Raw genomic sequence first — 22,448 nt, 5'->3', positions numbered from 1 at the left:
TATTGAGAGCTCTTGTCATGAGGGCACAGCCTGCTCCTAGAATCCTGGATTTGAGCCTCATTCCAGACAGCATATGACAAGGACGAGTAGCCCTATTCTAGCCAGTTAAAGCTGGACAAAGTTTTTAAAAGCAAGGTAGCCAGTTCCTTGGATGGTGTCCAGGGGTGTTGCCTTGGGAAGGAATTGAGTCCTCTGTACCTCATCATAACAGTGAGGTTCTGTCTAAATTTATTTACCAAAAAGTGCAGATTGATTTCCTATAATTTTGAAATGTTTATTATCATAGTTTCAAGAACTCTTGACATTGAAACATGAGACTATAAATCTTTGTTATAGAAAACCACATTTGTTAAGATGTATTTGTTAGCTTAAAGTTGTCCATTATGTTTGCCATAGGTTGTGAGTTTTAATTCACTTTACTTGTAAGTATTAACATCTTAACTATGTTGTCACTGAACTAATGATAATTAACTCATTCTAGTAGTGCAAAAGCCCTGGAGAATTCTTTGGAACTAGAAAAGTACCTAAAAGCATTCCTTGTTCTTTAAAAAAAACTTCATGTACAATAGATTCAAGGATATAATGTTTAAATTTGGAACACAATGAGGAATCTTAACTTTTCTATCTTATTAAATAGTAATAGTAGATAATATTTAACAGGTATTTAATATGCATTTAAAGCATTTAGCCAAGCATTGAGCAAAGCATTATACACGGCACATAAGTTATCCTGTTTAACTCACAGTAGTTTTGCAATAATTATTTTAGCCTTCCCACAGGTGAGCTATAACATCATAGACTGTGTAGTATCCTTTGCATGTAATGCCTTGGTAACATGAAAGATAGATGAGGATGGTTGGGAGGGTGGAGAGTGAATGATTGGAGGCAGGGTAAAGAATGAAGAAATATTGGGAGAACAAAGTGGGAAATATTGGCTTAAATACAGGTTAAAGCCTTCTTAGAACCTGTTTTGGTTCCATTTATTCAATTCTGTTTAAAATAGTTTCATTAGATTGTTGTCTAGGCATAATTAACCCAAACCAGAAAAATCAATATCTAAGATCTACTATAGCTTCATGCCACCACCCTAGACTTCGATGATACCAAAAATGTTCTATGTTCCTTAGAAGCAAAAAAAAAAACCCTCTTTTATCCTAATTCCTTAACATTTTACAAATTCTTAGATTTTCCCTGAGAATCTCTTTCAATTCAACTGAACTCCAAAGATCTAAACTTGAAAATCCACCTCAAAAAATGCTTCCTTTCAGAAGCTTTTCCTAGATTTTCTCTGACAAAATCCCATCAGTTCAAATATGTTCATCAATTTCATCACACTTTTCTGAAAGTCAACCTTGAAAATTACTTCATTTTACTTTCTAGTTTGCATGCCAAAGGGAGGTAGATATGATCACACAAAAGCATAAAAAGACAAGTTCAAGTTCAGGAATACTGACAATCAAAAATAAGCTCATAGAGGAGAAAGCATAGTGTTGGCACAACACTAAGAAGTTGTGCAAGTGTAGTCCAAGAAGGCCTCCCAGGTAAAGAGAGATTTCTTGAATAAAAAAAGATCAAAACAAACAAATTTGGAGCAACATAGCAGCTAGATAGGAGGGTGAGAAAGTAGCAGAACCAGCAAATATTTAAAAACCCTACCAGAAACCACAGTGAGATACCACCTTACCCCCATCAGGATGGCCATGATTAAAAAGTAAAAAAAAACAACACATGTTGAGGATGTGGTGGAAAGAGAACACTTAAATACTGTTGGTGGGAATGTAAACATGTAACTAGTACAACCGCTATGGCAAGCAGTATGGGGATTCCTCAAAGAATTAAAAATGAACCTGCCATTTGATCCAGCAATCTCACTACTGTGTATCTACCCAAAGGAAAAGAGGTCGTCATATCAAAAAGACACCTGCACCTGAATGTTTCTTATAGTACAATTCAGAATTGCAAAGATACAGAACCAACCTAACTGCCCATCAACTGAGGAGTGGATAAATAAAATGTGGTGTGTATACACCATGGAGTACTACTCAATCATAAAAAAGAATGAAATAATGGCTTTTGCAGCAACTTGGATGGAACTGGAGACCGTTATCCTAAGTGAAGTATTTTAGGAATGGAAAACCAGATACCACGTGTTTTCACTTATAAGTAGGAGCTAAATGTGGGATATATATGGTCATAGAGAAGTGTAATGGACATTGGAAACTATTAATAAGAAGAGGGGAGGGTGGGAAGGAGTGAGGGATAAAAATCTACCTAACAGGTACAATGTATGCTATTCTGGTGACAGGTACACTGACAGTGCTGACTTCAGCGTTATACAATTCATCCATGTAAAAAAGAACACTTATACCCCCTAAATTTTTGAAATAAAAAAAATAAATAAAAACCTACCAAGAATTTTACACACACAATCTTATTTAATTCTCCTAAGAAATATATGCCATAAATTATCATTCACATTTTCCAGTTGTTAAAACAGAAGCAAACAAAATTTAATAACTTATGAAAGGTCACCTCTCATAAGCGAAAGAATTATGATTCACGCTTAGGTTTGTTTTACTGAAAATTTCACTGATTTCATACATTCACTCATTTATTCTATTCATTTCATTTGCTCTCCTGAGTAGTGTACACAGAATAGGTATTACTCATTCTGAACAGGTGTGTTGATACATAGCTAGATGCATAAATGAATGAGCAAATTAATGAAGTCTGTGGGCTCACTGTGGTCTGATTTATTGGAATCAAATCTATCTCAAATACTCCAAAATTCCAATTATTTTAGGAGCCTGAAATATATCTCCAGATAATAAGAAGTATATTCTTACCTTAGGTTGAATTTGGATTCTGCTTATTTGAGATAACACTTAGGTCTCAAGTGGAACGGCTGGAAATGAAGAAAGATCTTTTCTCAACACATTTCTTACATTGTATTCTTAGCTTTATCTCACAAGGGATGTGTAGAAGCTAATCAGTGTTCAGGGTTTTTAAAAGATATTTTCCTTGGGACTCCAAGTTTGGACAGAGACCAAGAGACGAAGAAAAGATAAATAGGAGAGCTAATTAAGAATCTAACTAGAGTAGTGATTTTACTACCTGAGGCACCTGGCTTGAATCGTCTCCAGAAACTCTATACCTCACAGTGATGCTCCTTAGCAGGACCAATGCATTTTCATGCCAAAGGCAACTGACTAAAGACACACAAAACACATTGAAATAAAGAAGTAGAAACAAGAACCTGATTTCTATGATAGGCAAATTATTTTAAATAAGCTGGCATTTTTTTATTTTGGGAGGACACACTGGAAAGAGATGATCTAGAAAATATGGAGCATAAAATGTGTTCTAAGAAAGGGAGAGAAAAAGAGAGAGGAGAGAGGAAGGAGAGGAGAGAGTAGGGAGAAAAAGTGAGGGAGGCAAGAGAGAGAGATTGAGAGAGAAAGAAAGAATTTCAGAAGTAACAACTTTCAGATTTCTAGTTGTAACATAGGTTACTGGCAAATTAAAAAGCTTCATTTAGGTGCTTGAAAATGGCTTTTGAAAGCCTCATTTATTGGAAATTGATAGACAGCTCCTGAATTAGATCTAGAATCTCCTCAGTAATAAAGTTCGGAGAAAAAGTCTTGAGATCCTAGAAATGCAACATGCTGATCTTTAGACCTGTGATCACAGATTGGTTGGGAATGAGGGACTGACTTCTCCGGGAGGAGGAATAGGAGTATAACTGAAGCCCAGTCCATCACAGATCCACATCTCAGAGACTGCAAACCACATAATCCACAGCCTCATGCTCAAAGGACAGGCTCATGAACAAAAGTATCCGTAAGTGGGCTCAGGGTGGCTGGCTGTTCTTTAGTGGCCAGCAGAAACTAGGTAGACACCATGCAAAGGGAGTCACTTGGCCACTCAATTCCTGGCATGGGAGGAGTTCCCTTTGACGATGGAAGATATATTAGTCTGCTTGGGCTGCCATAACAAAGTACCACACACTGGAAGACTTGAACAACAGAAATCTATTGTCTCACAGTTCAAGAGGCTGGAAATCTGAGATCAAGGTGTTGGCAAGGTTGGTCCTTCTGAAGGCTATGAAGGAAGGATCTGCTCTAGGCCTCTTTCTTTGGCCTGTAGATGGCCATCTTCTCCCTGTGTCTCCTCACATCACCCTCCCTCTGTGTGTGTCTGTCTCTACATCCATACGTCCCGTTTTTATAAGGACAATAGTCACACTGAATTAAGGCTCACCCTAATGACCAAACTTCAACTTGATTACCTCTGTAAAGACTCTATCTCCAAATAAGGTTATGTTCTGAGGTACTGAAGGTTAGGGCTTCAACATATGAATTTTGGTGGGAACAAAATATCAACATATATAGCAGGAGACAAACAGTCACTAAAAGTAAAAAAAGAGGTACTTTATGATTTTAATTAGATATTATTTCCCAATTTCAGTTTTCCTGGGGTTTAATGAGAAACTGTAATGAATTTTCTTCTAAAGAACTTTATATATAGTTACCATTGATATATGAAGAAAGCATCCTAGCATTCAGAGTCCTTTGGGGTGTCACTAATCAGTTATCTAATTAAAATGAAATTGATTTTCCCCTGCAGACACGGCTGAATATGTTTTATTCATTTACTTAAGAGACACAGATCATTCCTTTCTCATTTGAAGGATGAGGTGGCTATCTTCATGGCCAATAATCCAGTAATCACCAAGCAACATAACAGGCCCCCTGCCACCTCCCATTTCCTGATGACAAGATGCCATGCGTTTTTTGTCTGCTTCCTAAGGAATCAGGCAGCAAAATCTCAAAGTTCATGAAGTGATAATCACAGACTTTTGGTTGTCAACAAGTAAAAATAATAAAGTCAATACAAAAAAAAAATCCTGTATTCATCTTTTTAAATAAACATTACTGAAAGTCCATTGCAAGTCAGTAACTGAGGAATAGACATCATCCTCATCTTCTAGGTCCTTTCAGTCTGGTAAATTAAGATGAGCTATTGTACAAATCTAGAGTTTCCTAAAGCACAGTAGGAACAACTGAGTAAGAGCCCTGGAAGCCAGATATGTACAGCTGTGAACAAAGTCTCATTGGCACCGTGGCTGCATATCATCTTGGAATTGTTTGCCTTTTAAAAATATTCTATTAAAAAGTCATTATAATGCTGAGATTTTAAAATTTAAAATAGAACCTGGAAGCTTTTCAATGATTTTTAATCTAAAATTAAATAGAGAACCAATAAAACCAATTAAATGTAGAGCATTTTAAGAGAAATGAATAAAAATGCTCAACTACTTTGGCAAATAAATGTACAAGAGAGTCAACTTTATTCAACCAGTGAAATAAACAGAAAAGCAATGTTATTCAATCTATGGAGCAAATAGAAATATTTCCTCCATTTGAAATTATTCCCAGTCTAGAAAGCTAAACCAAGAAGAAAGTTTCTTAAAATGAGCATAAGGAAAGGAAAAAAATAGAGAATGGAAAGGAAAAAAATAATGGAAAGGGACGGAATAAAACTTGGATGGAAATGAAAAATACAGGGAAATTAGAGAAGAATAAAAGAAAGTGACACACAGCATATAAACATACGTTAAGTCATTATGGGAGGTCATTGATTATTGATTTTTAAAATCCTGAATGGTTCCATAAAGGTTTAAAACAATGCTTTCTATATAGGATTGCATATGCTATGGTCTTATTTTTAAACAAGTACATTGTTTGAAATCTTAAATTTCTCATTTAATTCTGAATGTTTTGCTCTTGTGCCAAAGAATGGCTTAGAACACAAAATGTACTTTAAAATATTTACAGCAGTGGTTCTTCAAATTTGATACCTCAGAATCACCTGGGAAGTGTTTGCTTTTTTTGTTTGAGCAAAGGTTTGCAAATATTCCTAACTAATTTCCTGGCAGTACTCTGGTTATATTTATGTATTTGTAGTACCCCCTGTAATTCTCACAATAACACAATGAGGGAGGCATTATCATCCCATATCACAGATGAGAAAAGTGAGGCATGAACATTTCAAGCCAGTGGCACAAGATCCCAGCTGGAAAGGGCATCAGGGTTTGCTCCCCGGAATTCTGACAGCAGAATTCTATGTTATGTCGCCCCACAATTGCAATGGCAGATCTCTTCCCCTACTTGTCACTGGGTGGGTGGGATTCTGACACCTACATTTTAAACAACGTTTCTTAAACTTCCAAGGGATAAGATCACGAGTGATCGAAGGTACTCCATTTCACAACACCCTGTAATTACTTTATTTGTCCATTGTTCTAAATTCCAAGTCTTTAAAAATAAATCTAAACCTGGGTGAGTGAAAAGTCAGTATCAAGAAAGATAATGAGAAAGGAAGAAGAAACTCTGTTTATAACAGGTCCCCAGGAATAAACAGGCTCAACTATGTTCTTAAAGCCCTTTAACCCCAATCATGAAAACCTTAATCTACTTTGAATGGGACAGAATTTACAAAGGAATTACTGTCTGGGCACCAGAGATGGATGATGCCACAAGCAAAGCTCAGCATCATAGGATTTGAGCACTGAAATGGGAAAATGAACAAACTGGGGTAAGCAGTTAACCACACTAGTAATGGAGAAAACCAAAACAAAACTTTACACTAGAGGTTTTCTGGATGTTGGAGCTCCCTCCACTTGCCCCCGACAGACACTAGGACACCATTGCCTCTGCCGTGTCTGTGCTTATGATCATCCACCCACCACAGGGCGCAGCCAACTGGGGCAGCACTAAATAAGATCCACTCCAGAGAAAATCAGGCTCTATTCCTATCTAGGACTCTTGACCTAATCTTGTTTTGCTGTTTTGCCTTCTCATAGGGTGTGCAAACCTACGAAACAAAGAAATCTCAACTATCCTCTACTTCTAACGTCCTGAAAATACAGAAGCACCTTACAATACCCTGCTCCTCTTTACTTTTTTTTCCTACTCTCCCATCCAAGCCTTCGATGCACATGATGTTTTTTTCCCTCCCCTGGAAATGAGGGGAACTCGTGAACAGAAAGCTCCCCTAATCCTATGTCACTTTCCAGAGGTTAGATGAATAAATTGCCGAGTAAATATGGAGTTGCATTCTGTATGCTATTGGTCATTTCTTCAGCCTCCAGCAAAGACTTTGAAAACAAGGAAATGAGGCAGGGAATGGGAACACCCAGAATCAGGTTGAGGCCTGACTTTCTTAAAGTGGCAGGGAAGGAAATGTGCTCACACACATCTTCTAGAGTGTTCTCTTTTCCCCTTATCTCACCACTTTCCACCAGGCCAGGACTTGATCCCAGCTAGATAAACACAAGCCTATGGGTCTTATCTGACACATTGTTGAAGCTTCTTACTCTTGAGTGAAAAGGCTTTCAAATCTGTTAACATATATAGCCAACTTTTACTCAGCTGCCCAATCAAGGAACGAACAAGGAAAAAGTAGTTAACATTTACATAACCTTCTCACATGCTTGATTTCATTAAAGATATCTGCATGTCTAACTTCCCTTTCCATTCTATGAACATCTATCTATGGAGTGCCTACTATATGCCAGGGGCTGTCTCTGTGCCACATATATATTTAACATGCCATTCATCTGACTGCTAACTGAAAGCCCTTTTTATCCTGCCTCCCAATTTCAGTTGTCACAGCCTGTCAAAATTGCTATTCTCTCTGGTATTTATGGTCAAAGGAGTCATTACTAGTTATCATGAGGCCATCTGTACAGTGTCACTGGGTAGTGACACAAAGCCTCTGTTCAAACTCTAAGATGATCCATCTTGCAGGATGGATATTAATGCCACCAAATCCATCTTCAATATTCCCAAACAAGAACATTTGTAATAGCTATTATATTTGTGCAATAGCATGAAGAGAGGGTACAGCATATTTTTATCAAGGACTGCCCATTACGGTAGAATTACGATAGTATAACAAGCAGAAAATAGATTACCTTTTCTATTTTTAATGTTGTACTTTATATACTTGGACAGACAAGTCCTGTCCAGAGCTGGTTACAGTGGTCAGGCATGTAGTATAATTTCACAGGGCTATGAGGATCTCCTGCGGGCTTGTGGCTAGATGTTAACCCTTTAATTTAAGGGAGTGATTTCCAACAATGATGGCATATTGTAATTGTGTGGAGCAGCCTTAGGAGGAATTCAAACATCTGGTTTCTTCATTGTTTTTTTTTTTTTTTTTTGCTGGGGGGGGGCAGTTATTCATATGTCCTAAAATGACCCAAGGTTAATGCTGTTGCATACTCAGAGTTAGACACTACTGGTTCAAGCCTTCGCCCAGCATATAAAAACCAACCCAAATTCTGCTGCCTTATAAAATATTTGAAGTCAGACGAGATAATTTCAAATCAGCACATGATGTAAGCAGATCCTAACTATAAGTGAGGTGATTCAATTGACCTGTGATATTTTTCATGATCGATATATTACATCCATCATCACAGACACTTTGTATTTTTCTATTAAACATGGAAGAATATCCTTCATGTATGTAGGGAAGTAGTTTGTTTTCATAAATTTTCTTAAAACTCAAGGCTTATTAATTCATCTCACATTCTCCCACTTATGATAGAGATATCAACTAACATAAAAAAATGATAGTACAGGCTTGAGGACTAATCACAACTGAAATTTGGCTTTAGAGCTGGGAGAATAGAGGAATGGTTAGAGTTATGGGGAATTATAAAGAACACACCCCATGTATAGATAAATGTTGATAGAATGAGAAGGGAAGTTAGACATGCAGATATCTTATACACAGCTCCAGCCAGCTGGCGGTGAGAAAACCCAGCGTCACTAGATTTTCAGAATTTCTTTCTTTTTTTTTTTTTTTTTGAGACAGAGTCTCGCTCTGTTGCCCTGGCTAGAGTGAGTGCCGTGGCGTCAGCCTAGCTCACAGCAACCTCAAACTCCTGGGCTTAAGCGATCCTCCTGCCTCAGCCTCCCGAGTAGCTGGGACTACAGGCATGTGCCACCATGCCCGGCTAATTTTTTCTATATATATATTTTAGCTGTCCATATAATTTCTTTCTATTTTTAGTAGAGATGGGGTCTCGCTCTTGCTCAGGCTGGTCTCGAACTCCTGAGCTCAAACGATCCGCCCACCTCGGCCTCCCAGAGTGCTAGGATTACAGGCGTGAGCCACCGCGCCCGGCCTAGAATTTATTTCTAAGAAATTAAAACTCCATATTTTATGCTGAATTATTTTTATTTTTAAATATTGCAACTAATTTAGAGTTTATGAAAAAGCCCACAGGGGCCTATATTTGTGAGATGAACAAAGCTTTGTGGGCAGGATTTGGTAGAGGCCCTGAGAGTTCGTGGTCTATTATCTCAACTGGTATCACTCACCACCACATTGCTGTGAGGAGGGTTGGATATGCAGGGGGGAGAGAAGGGCACCATTGCATGCCTAGAAGGCAGACAGATGGTTGTGCCATGATAGACAAATTTGCTGACTTTGTTATTTTTATTAACACTGGTCCTACTTCAAGTTAATAAAAATTTATCCTTGGTTGTGATAAGATGGCTATTTTTAAAAAGTTCCTTTTGAAACAGGGATTTGAGAAAGGAATGGTCCTCACAACATTGCATGGGCAATGTTGGGCCAGGACTTTTACCCCAGAGGCCAAGAGTCCACAGGAAGAAATTTGGAAATTTAGATGATCAAAGGATAAACTTGTTAAAAGTAGCTGTTTGATGTGGGTGAAGATATTTCATCATTTCTTTGACTTTATACAAGTTCTATATAGTGAGTTTTTTTAAAAATTTCAATTAAGTATACTTTTAAATTAAGAAAAAATTAATAATTTTAGTACCTGTTATATAATTGTGTTACATTTTTACTAAATAGATTTGCAATTCGGTCACATGGTATTATACTTCTTGAGCCCTGATATCACGTATGTGCTATGTGTTACATCAGTGCATTTATCTTGAATTGTCAGGAAACACATGGCTATATTCAAAGAACACAGTAAATCTATCAGACATTTTCTTATTTTGTTTTGTGTTTTGATTTAGGATTAAATAGGGGTGAAGACAACAAAAGCAACAACAAAAACACATGTAACAATGTAATTGCTGGAAGTAAGGTTGGAGCTCTGGGGAGAGACATCGCCATGATGGGTGTCCAGAGGAAGACCTGGGCACTCCACGAAGGTCCCTGATAGTGCAGAGAGACCGTCATGAGTACGTGTTCAGAAGTCTTGGGCAGGGCATCTCAGGTAGAGGCAGAGACAGACACAACCTAATAAAGCTTAAGCCTGACTGCCCTTCTCTCGCTTGACATTTTTCAAAGCTCCATTGGCTCTCCTTCAAGGAGACTGGGAGAAATCTGTGGCTCAGGCTCTGCTGCTGTAGCCTAGGAGTCACTGGAGGTTGTCCTCAGGCTTTGGGTGTATCCAGAGGGCTGCCTGCCCTACTTTTACACACATCTGGCCGCCAGCATCAACCTTATAAACCTTAGGGAGCTTTGACTTCAAGAAGAAGGTTTAGAACAAAGACACTACTCTGCTACGTGCTAGGAGGCCTCTAGAACCAGGGTACAAAGCTATTTGCAGCTGACCCTCATACACAAAACCCTCAATATCAGCAGACTGGGGTGTGATGGGGAGCCAGAGACACCTGGCTGAGATGAGCATAATCTCAGGCTTGAAGCACTGACTGAACAGAAATGACAGAGGATGTCACAGGTGTGGCATTACTCATAACAAATGGCCATGTTGAAAGAAGCTTTTCTGTGTCATTAAAAAATAATTCAAGTATTTTTGATACATAATTTTTAGAGGAAAACTGGATTATGTTTCTATTCTTTCTGTAGAAAGTCATGTTGACAAAATCATTGTCATATGTAGAGGTGATCAAAGACTATGCAGCCAAAAAATGTATAGAAATGGTTATAGATGATGATTATGATAATATCATATTATTCCCTTGATTTTATGGTATTTGTGGTTTTTTTCAACTTTGAAAGTTTTTGTTATTATTTTTATTCTAAATTAACATTCATGTTTATATCTATTATTATATTCATCATGTTGTTTTATTTTTCTTAAAGAAGATCTCCAAAATTATACTTTTCAACACCCACAAAATATGAATCTACATCTGGTAAGAAAGCTTGGATAGAATCATGTACCACAAGTAGGAGAAAAAAATACAAGCTGGCATGACCTTGCAAATGCTCACAGGGCATTCAAACTTTTGAGGTGGGGGTTTAGAGATGCTGTGGGAAGGTACACCTCAGAACATTTTACAAATATAAGAGTATAATACAAAAGCCATGAAGTGAGTTTATTTTGAAACAGTTTTGATTTGATTGAATAGAGTGGAGTATCCACACATTATTTGTGGCAGAAGAAAACCCTGATAGTCCTGTCCCTCCCTCTGCCATTGTCACTTGTGGCTCAATAGTGGCTGCCACTATGCTTTTCTTCACATGGGCCCACATGGGTCTTTTCTAGTTTTTGTTTTGATTTCATTTTTCTAAATACTATTTTTTCCTAAATATTTGTTCAGAATTATGTCCATTGACTGCATTGCAATCGCCACTCAAGGAAGAAAGACCTCTTTAGCCAACACAGGAGCAGATGTATAAGTCATGGCCAGAGAAAATAAGAGGGGCTTTCCTGGCCATGATGAAGTAGGCATTAATGACATACAGTCATAGCTTTTGTGACATGAATGTATTTCATTGACATAGAGCCATAAAAACAAAATGAGTTCACCCATAAATATAAGATGAAGGAAGTTAGTTACCTACAATTACAAAGAAGATTACTAAGTTACATATATGCAAATGAGGGAGTTCAAATATGGAAAAAATGACATCGTAAGTGCCACACCCATTGCTGAGAGTATATAATGCCCCAATCCAGAGTGGCATTCAAACTTACAATCTTCTTAGTTATACTCAGCTGAACTCACATCTCCCGTCAGCATGCCCTACAACTGCTGCTCTGGAAACTTCTCCTCTCGCTCCTTTGGGGGCTACCTGCGCTACCCAAGCTCCTCCTGTGGCTCTTCCTTCCCCAGCAACCTGGTCTACAGCCCTGACCTCTGCTCTCCCAGCACCTGCCAGCTGGGCTCCTCTCTCTACAGTGACTTTCAGGAGAACTGCCATGAGCCCACCAGCATCCGGACATCCTATGTGGTGTCCAGCCCCTGCCAGACGTCCTGCTACCGCCCAAGGACCTCCTTGCTCTGCAGTCCCTGCCAGACAACTTACTCTCCATCTGTAGGCTTTGGGTCCAGCAGCTGCCGCTCCCTGGGCTGTGGACCCAGCAGCTTCAGACCCCTGAATTATGGAGGCTGTGGCTTCCCTTCTCAGAGCTGTGCATCAGGATTCTACCGCCCATCCTACTTGGCTTCTAGGAGCTGCCAGTCTTCTTGTTTCAGACCAACCTGTGGATCTGGCTTCTATTGATCATCTTGTTAATTTACTAATCTTATTGAACAATGTCATTAATGCCTCTACTCATAATCTTTACTGTCTTCATCATATACAGAAATAATTATTCTCTAATTATTAAGTTCTCAACTTTTCTCTGGCCCCAAATACTGGCTGAGAGACTTTATCCTAAAACCTCTGTAATTAGTGTACTAACTCAAAATAAAGTCTGAAGTCTGATTGGAAATGGAATTTATGGTGTTGAATTTTCTTCTACAATTGTATGAAAAGTCAAATCATTTTAATCTAATAAATGTATTGGTTCTAATATCCAGTTATGTTTGTTGTTATTGGTTTTAATTGCTAGGGTTTTGGTTGTGATGTATTAGAGGGTTTATTATGAAGTGATCAGTACGCATATGGATATGGGTTTTAAAATCCTATGACTTTGGGGATTTTAAACAAACTTTTGGGGGCTTCAGATGTTTTTCTTGCTCAAACTATAGGTGGTGGAAGTCTCTTGTTTGAATACATAGACTTTTACTAATTAAATTCTTAGTATCAGGAATTACCTTAATTCCCTTATAAAATATGGATCCTCCGTGCCAACAAGTAGAAGGTAGCAGACTACTTGATAGTTATATCAGAAATTCAGAACAAAAATAATGTTTAGATTTATATGGTTCTATTTATACATTATGGAAAAATTGAATTGAAGACAAATCCAAATGATAAGGATGTATACATTTGAAGTAAGTTGCCTTGAAGTCACTCAATATTTGTTGGTAAAAGCTACCAAATGTCTGCATCTTACTAATGAATATTCAGTAGGATCCACTTTTCTACATATGTGTAATGAGGAATACCATGAAATGTGAATGGAGGTTGACATTCCACCTTGGTTTTTACTCATGTTTCAAACTAAATAAAGGCAAAGATAACAAGCTTTTGATATAATCAGAAGCAATGATGTAATGTGTATCTAAACATAAAATTGGGGAAATTTTATTTCTCTTTATTGTAGTAATAGTCAATGTTTTCTCAGATCAAGTAGTTCCAGCAACAGTGAAGTGTGAAGATAAATAGCTTTTATGAGAAACCTAAAACTGGAGAAAAAAGAATTAAAACAATGTTCAGTAAATATTCCCATTCATTATTTCTTTAGACTGTACAACAGCCCTTAGAGAAAGATATCCATTATAAATTTAAGTTAGGTTATATGTAAGAATATGGAGATACAAAGGCAATAAGGAAATTATTATAAGGGAAACACATTCTATGCTATCTTAAAAGATTTGCAAATCTTTGGCTTGCAAAGACACAGAAGTATTGAAATGAGGTGGTGGAGGGGGAAGTCTGGGATGATGAACTGCAATAAGCAAATTAGAAAAGGCTGAAAAGGCTTCATGTATTCAAGGATATTGGAAATTTAGTTACATTACCTTACAAGGAGATTTTGGGGAAATTTAAGCAAATATATTTGACCCCTGAACAAGTGGGTGTTGGGGGTGCTGACCCACCAAGCAGTCAGAAATACATGTATAACTTTTGACTCCCTAAAAGCTTAACTACTAATAGCTACTGTTAGTTAACAGAAGTCTTACCAATAATACAAATAGCCAATTAACATATACTTAATATTTTGTATATTATATGTATTATATGTCATATTCTTGCAATGAAATAAGCTACAGAAAAGAAAATATTATTAAGAAAATCATAAGAAAGAGAAATATATTAACTATTCTTTAAGCGGAAGTGGGTCATGACCAAGGTCTTAATCTTTGTTGACCTCACATTGAATAGGTTTAGGAGGAGGATGAAGAGGAGGGGTGGTCTTAACAGCCTCAGGAGTAGCAAAGGCAAAAGAAAATCCACGTATAAGTAGATCTGCACAGTTCAAACCAGAGTTGTTTAAGGGTCAACTGTATTTTCCATAAAAACATGGGGGGAAAATAGACATCAGTATATATGTAAGCGTGTATAAAATTAAAATACAGAAGATTGTAACAGTAGTACATAAATTGGGGTAAGGATAAATGGCTTTAAAGACAGACTACTAACATTCTTGCATTGCACAGCAAGTGGTAAAAGTACTAATTTATGTTAGCAAATCAACAATAATGCATGCTGTGATTTCTAAGCCAGCATTGTCCAACAGAACTTTCTGTAGTGATAAAAATATTCTCATATTCACACTTCCTGGAGAACAGCATCAACCAGACATATGTATCTATTATGCACATGAAATGTGGCTAATAGGACTGAGGAACTGAGTTCTAAATTTAGTTTTATTTTAATTAATCTAAATTAAACTTGGCACATATGGCTAGTAGCTACTCTATTGGGTAGTGTGGCTTTAGGGTAACCTCTAAATGAATATTAAAATAATGTATGTTATCCTGGGTGGCTGACAGAGTGATTGTTAAGAACCATGTTGTTTTATATCAAATAGCATGTTGTTTGAGGTTAGTAAAGCAAAAATAGCATTGTTTTGTTTGTTTATTTGACTTGATACATCTTTTCACATTTTCCTTTTCTATTTCCTTATGTTTAGTAAAATCTCTTTAAAGTAGAAAATTGTTTTGGTTTTTAACCTAGTCTAATATTTGAAGTTTTTTATTTGGATTTCTAGTCATATTATATTTCATTTAATTATTGTTATATTTAGATTTATATCTACATGTTTACTATTTTATTGCTGTTCCATCTATTTCCTATTTTTTTCTCATTTTTATACTTGTTTCAGGGAGGAAGACTTAATAAAATAGTTTAATGCTACAATTTCACCCTTTTAATGTATTTTTTCCAATTTTTAATTTTTTAGCAATTTCTTAAGAGATTTTACTAAGCATTGACTATTTATTAGTTTACTCCTACCTATATGTTAAGAGCCACAAACTATTTTATTAGTATCATGAACAATATGAATTCAAACATAATTTACTTATATTTCAGTCATCTTTGTTCCTTCCAAGTTTCCTTGTGAGATTACTGTCCTTCTAATTGGAGAAAATCCTTCAGTGTTCATTTCAGGTTAGCTTTATCTGACATGGAGAGTACTACAAAAGAAGATGTTTGAACACTTCACAGTGGAAATATATCCTAAAAAAGCAGAGTATAAAAAAGCATGTTTTACAATGAAAGAGAAAATGTATGAAAAGATTTGAAGGTAAGAACATCCAGAAGGTATCGTTTTATGGCTATGGGAGTTGCTCCAGAAGAGAAGACACACACCCTGAATGAATTGTAAATATGAATGACAAAAGAGACAACATATATACATACATATATATGAAAAAGTGTAAATTAAATTGACATTGAACCAGTTTTTTTATTTGAATTATTCAAAGATGGAAAAACCCATAGAGTCACTATTTATGTACCTTCACCTCAAGAGTATCTGACTCTTTGAGTCTTTTCACTTGCGCACAAATTTATATCCAACATGACTTTGTTTCAAGTTAGTCTTCTTTAGTCATTTTGCCTCTGAACACTTGTTCTGGCTTATTTCTGTAACCTACCATGTCTTTCATTCAATTTATCTTATCTGCTTTTCCCTCTCCAATGGATTTGAAAAGCAATACATAATATGATGTAACATATGGAAAACAATTTTAGGAAAGGAAGATCATTGGTGACAAATGGGTATCTCTATTCCACTGGAAAAAGGAAAAGGGATTTCATCTCAATCCCTACCCTTAGGGGATTGGCCAAAGAGAAGAGTAGAGCCTTTCCTTGTCATGACTGGTGGGCACTGACAGTATACAGTCATAGCCTTTCTGACACAAGAGTACATGTAGTTCATTGGCTTAGTGCTGTAACAACACAATGAATTCACCCACAAATATGAGATTAAGAGAATTAATTATTCATCAACAATTACAGAAAATATTATTGAATTACACATATAGAAATGAGAGATTCCAAATGTAGGCAACTTGACTGTGAAGAATACCACAACTATGGCTAAGAATTTATAAATGCCATGTCCAAAAGGTGACATTAAAACTAGAATCTTCTGTTACACTTACTTATATTCACTTCTCCCATCAACATGGGAGAGCATCCTGTGGCTCTTCCTACCCCAGCAACCTGGTCTACAGCACTGACCTCTGCTCTCCCAGCACCTGCCAGCTGGGCTCCTCTCTCTACAGTGGCTGTCAGGAGATCTTCTGTGAGACCACCAGATGCCAGACATCCTACGTGGTGTCCAGCCCCTGCCAGATATCCTGCTACCACCCAAAGACCTCCACACTCTGCAGTCCCTGCTGGACAATTTCCACTGGGTCTCTGGGATTTTGCTCCAGTAGAGACTGCTCCTTGAGCTATGGATCTAGGAGCTGCTATTCATTGAGCCATGGATCCAGTGGTTTCAAATCTCTGGGCTGTGGGATCCATAGTTTCCTTGCCTGTTCTACGGCTCCAGATGCTGCCACCTAAGGTATTTTCCTTTTAAGAGATGCCAGACTTCTTTTTACCATCCAGCATTTGGATCTGGCATCTACTGATAAGCTTGCTGAGTTCCAGCACTTTTTAAGCAGTCATCAAAACGTCCACTCAGAGTTCCATCACGTTTATTATTTCCAGTAACAACTATCTTCTTAGTCTTTGATCACCAGTCCCTTACCCAATTTCTTTCCATGGAGCACAGGCTAAAAGACTGATTCTTGAATCTTGTGAATTTAATGACTTAACACAATAATCTTGAAGATTCAGCATGGCTGATGGAATTTATGCTAACTTATTTTTTGCCAAAATGAATAAAAAATTAATCATTATAATCCAATAAACTAATTTATTCTGGCATTCAAAACATTTTTTATGGTATTATTTATAGGTTGTTGACGAGAGTTTGTGTTGAATTTGATTTGTCAAGTGAAAATTTTAGTTGTGGATTTGATCTAATTTCTTTTGGGCTATGGATATTTTTCTGATTCAAACTATAGTTACCCAGTAATCCTGTTTTGTAGTTTTAGAGTTTTATGAATGAATGCCTTAGGATCAGGAAATATCTTGATTTATTCAAGGAAACATAGGTTGTATCTATGCTGACAGAGGTAATGTAACCGTGAAGTTGACAGATTCATGGGAGTTTAGTGAACAAGAATAAAATTCAGATATACATGATTAGGTCAATAAATGAAAGAAAAATAAAAGATCAATTTAAAAATACCTATACACATTATATCATTTCCAGTAAATTTAACCAATACTGCTTGTTAAAAATTACCAGACTCATGTATTTAGTGTTAAGTTCCCCACATAATGACTTTTCCATATATACGGAAAGATACAGGCAATTATTCTTCTTGGTCAGAAGGGAATAGTTTCAAAATGTTTGTGATTTCACATGAGTGCTTTTCTAAAACCCAAACTAAACATGAAGCACTGGAAACTCAGAATGAATCAAGGCCTGGCCAAAGGTCCCAGCCTTATAGAAAACTTGATGTCCACAATTTCCTGAAAGATGCAGCCTACTACGAAAAGCAAAAACAAAAGTAGTATAGGATGGAATGGGGGAAGTTTGGGAAGATGAAATGGAACGGACAAAGCAGGGTTGGGTAAAGGCACCTGGCATGTTTAGGGAATGTTTGGACAGTTAATTTACAATGAATGGAGGGTAACTAGAACTAGACATTCATAATGGTTACACATTATTCTATCATTTTGAAACCTGAGTTTTGAATGACAATGATCCCAGGTTTTATCTCCTCCCATTCATTTTACTGGAATAGATTTATGATTGATAATCCTTACTTCAGGTTTCTTTCCTATTCTAAATAATTCTGATCATATAATAAAATACATCTTTTTACCGACCGTCACTAAATGTAGAAATTTAACATAATATTATTTATAAGATATAAACTTTTGGCAGCAGCAGACTTGGTAGCTCAAATCAACCATAGCAAATAAGACCCCTAGTAAAACTGAATAAAATAATCTTTGTATGAACGCTGGAACACTCTCAGATAAAGAACTGCTGGACCAAACTTAGCAGAAAGTTTAAGTCAAAAGAAATGTTGACAGGCCACTTTCCTCCTAGAGGTGTTCAGTGATTTAAAAAAATGTTAGTGGGCTCATGGTTTTAATGAACAAAACCAATCAGATTACAAAGCCTTCTAAGGATCTGGGAACAAAGATAAACATGCTAGGCTTTTGGTAAGGACCTCAAAGATTCTATTAGAATTTTAAGAGTAAGCAAATATAGAATATGTTTTATGGGAACTGAAGCTAACCTTTGAATTGCATCAATCTTAAGGATATGGGAGTGTTAGTAATCTCACTTCAGCTTGCTACATCCAAAGTAAATTCTTACGCAATTTTCTACAGTAATTGATTAAAAATTATCGATTCTGTACAAAGGCAAGACATAACCAAACCAAGAGATAATACAGAATATGAACGAACTCACAGGGCACGGACTTATTAGAAACGTATAGAAAAATAATTGTGGTTATTTTTAAGAAATTAAAGACATGCAAGAATTTTGAAAAAACATGAGAATTTATAAAAATAAACACAAAATGTTAAACATATACAACACAATAATTAGAAATGAGCAAATCTCAAATGACTTCAAAGGCAAACTAAAAAACTCTGAAACTATGGACCAACCGCCATCCAAGCTGAAATAAAGAATATAATAATGAGTCCAGATCAGAGAGTGGTAGCATATCTAGCCATAGTTTAGGCAAGCTGGAAGTGAAATCAAGGTTATTAAAGCCAAGGACAGTGCTTGATTAACTTAATTATTTGAGGAATTTTACTGATAAGCACTTTACCTTTCTATTAATAAAATACAGGAGGGGCTTACATTTTCTAAAAAATTATAAATATTTGTGTATGTGTATTTGTGTATATACGCACACTAATGTGTTTATAAATATTAATATTTATAATCCCCAATTCACAGGTTTTTATACACTACGTCTATAATGCAATAAAATGTTATGAAAAATTTTAAAAAGCATGCAAATGTTACTCCAATCAAAAGAATTCGCTGGCTAGAACTTTAACTATGATGAATATGTGAATAATGTAAGAAAAGTGTGGATATAATTGATAAATTTTAAAAGATATGGAAATGATAAAAATTATTCTAGTGGATATCCTCAAATAGAAAGTTGAAGATTTAAAATAAAATTTATTGGATATGATTAAGAGAATATTTGACAAAAGATAAATAAAGATAAGTAAACTTGAAGATAGTTAAAACGTCATCTGCTGTAAGGTACACAGAGAAATTGACATTGAAAAATAAGACAGAATAAAGCATTGCAGACTTGTTGGAAACATAAAGAAATCTAAAAATTATGTAGCAGAAATCTCAGAAAAACAATGGGCAGAAAGAAGCATAGAAAAACTATTAGTATAAATTTTCTGCATTTGACAAAAAGATTACAAAACAGATGTGAAAGTGGTTATCTGGCCTCTGGAAATACTTAGAAAAGCAAACTCCCTTTAAAAGGCTAAACAGGGATAGATTCAATAGTAATTACACAGGAATGTAATGAAATACTCACACGTCACTAGTAATTATAATGTCGGAGACAGTAAGTTTGTAAAATCACAACTGGTACTGAAGTTAAATAGATGAATATCTCATATCAGGATGTAAGCATCAAAAGTATAAAAACTTTATCATCATATCTTAAGAAACTGTCCCAATCCCACACAAAAGTTGCTCTAGAAACAGCCAGTCCGGATCCTCAAGTCTGTTGCTCCATTCTGAGTTTACCAGAACTAAGACAGGGTTCTCCCTGTATTCCAGCAGTTTAGGAACAATGATTCTGGATCTTGTTTCCTACACTGGCAGCCCCACTGTTTACCAGATTCCCATGAGATCTCTCCTAGGTCTTGTCCCTACCAGTCTTCCAGCTTCCCCCTGCTGCCTGCCTTGTTGGTTCTGTTGCACTCACTAGCTCCATGAGTTTTGAATCCAGAGGTTCAGATCCCAATCTCCCCTGACCAGTGATCCATCCACCTACCGACCAACATGTGGTTCTAATTTCTAAGAGTTAGTGCATTCAGTTTCCCAGAAACTCATCACGAATCATTTCATGTAATTGATTTCACCAATTTCCATTTATTTATTCTTGTCACATTAGTGAATACAGACAGCTTTGTTAAGCCCAACCTTAATGTCCATATTTTTTCTTAGTTGTGCCCCAGTAGCACATTGTCAAACATCTTGTCCATACCAGTCAATGTTCAAAAAATATCCATCTGGCTCTGTTCTTAGAGAATGTAAGATGAACACAGGTTGTATTATATTTTTCAAGGAGAATGCATTCATTCATATGCTACTCCATAAGGAGTAAATTTAAAAACAATTTTTAAAAATGTGGTTCCTATTTCTCTGAACTTACCACTTAGCAGGGTTAATAGATGTTAACCGAATAAATATTTCATTACAACAGTGATTAATGCTGTGAATGAGCAGTTCTTCGGCATATGAGGACACCTAACAAGAAGATCTGAACTATCTTAGAGGACAGCAAAGCTTCCAGAGAAAGCTGATTGATTATTAGCCGAGTCTAGAGAGTGAGTAAAAACAGCTTGATTGGGTGAGAAACTAGAGTAAGTATATTCAATGAGAAGGTATTTTGCACTAACTTGAATGATAAGAATATAAATCTGTGATTAATGACATCCAATGGCCAGAATATCTACATATATTCATCCTATAATGGAAGTTCTGTCTCCTATTTCTATATAAGCCTTTTTCTTACTATGAACCAAATGAATTTTGATTCTTCCCTAAACACAAAATGTACATTTTTCCTCTCTACTTTGCTCACTTTACTTCAAATTCTCACAGTTCCCTTATCTATTTTCATAGTTCTTGTGATTTTAATATTCAAGATAGCCCCAACTTTTAGATTCACTTAAAAAAGCTATTTCCTGCATATTGCTTTTATCACCAAATAAAAGTTTCTCCCAGTCTTCTAAAATTTGGGGCCAAGGTTAGTTAGAGTGAAATTTAAAGAGTGAAGTAATCCATAATAGATGGGATGGCACAGTGAGTATGGCAATCTTGAATTAAGAGAAATTGAATCAGTAAATTGCTATGTGTAAAGACCCCATTTCTTGAGCTGAGGAGCGTTTGAAAACAGAGTTCCTAAGCTCACTGGGGATGACAGCAGGCATGTCATTGAAGATGTCTTCTAAGTTAACCAGATTAATCATATCAGTCATCTTTCACCTATCTTTCTGGTCAGATATAATTTGATATTGTAAATGATAGGCACTTAAAACTTAAAAGATACATATTTATTAATTGTTGTGAACAGAGGAGGAGGTAGCACACTATATATTCATACATACACATGCAAAATCAGCCACAGCATATTGTCACAACATTTCTAGTCAACATTGTACTGTATGTCTTAGGGCAATAAGGCAAGAAAAACAAATAAAAGGCATAAATATGAGCAAAGGAGTAGTAAAATTCTGTTTATTCATAGTTGACTTGTTTACATAGAAAATCCTAAGGAATCTATGAAAGTACTAGAGAATAATCTATTTTATTTTTCTATACAAACAAAAATATATAAAAATTATATGAATTGTGTTATAACATCAAAACATATAATCTATGGAATACATTTCAAGGTTCAAAAATCCCTACATTAAAACTATAAATTAAAATATTGTAGAAATTAAATAAGACCCAAAGTAATAGAGAAACGTATCATGGATTGAAAGATGTTCATTATTGCTACCTTATATATTCATCTACCTTATAGATTCAACAAATTCTAAATTAAAAATGCCAGAAACTGTCAAACTGATTTTAAAATTTATAAAACTGAAGGGAGTAAAAATAGGCAACACAATCTTGAAAAAGACAAATAAAATTTTAAAACATATTAAGATATTATGGTACTGGAATAAGTATAGATAATTAAATCAGTAGAATAGAATAAAGAGTTATGAAATTGACCCACCCACATGTGCACTATCAATTTATATATTTTTTAAAAGATGTCAAATCAATACAAATG

The 22,448-nt window shown here is 35.9% G+C and overlaps 1 protein-coding gene across 1 annotated transcript; it reads left to right on the top strand.

Annotated features, from left to right (window-relative positions):
* Positions 1–11,931: 11,931 nt before the first annotated feature.
* On the top strand, positions 11,932–12,471 carry LOC138386137 (keratin-associated protein 13-1-like). The gene has a single exon (XM_069472382.1). It carries the CDS (start codon positions 11,986–11,988, stop codon positions 12,469–12,471), a length of 486 nt encoding a protein of 161 aa, XP_069328483.1. The 5' UTR covers positions 11,932–11,985.
* The last annotated feature ends 9,977 nt before the right edge of the window (positions 12,472–22,448 follow it).

The sequence above is a fragment of the Eulemur rufifrons genome, chromosome 7 (assembly GCF_041146395.1).
Source record: "Eulemur rufifrons isolate Redbay chromosome 7, OSU_ERuf_1, whole genome shotgun sequence".
NCBI classification, from domain to species: Eukaryota; Metazoa; Chordata; class Mammalia; order Primates; family Lemuridae; genus Eulemur; species Eulemur rufifrons.
Note: the sequence above shows the minus strand (reverse complement) of the source record. Positions and strands in the feature narration are given on the sequence as shown.

Excerpts from the sequence above, each read along its gene's own strand:
- LOC138386137 (XM_069472382.1), top strand. The coding sequence starts at position 11,986 with ATGCCCTACAACTGCTGCTCTGGAAACTTCTCCTCTCGCTCCTTTGGG.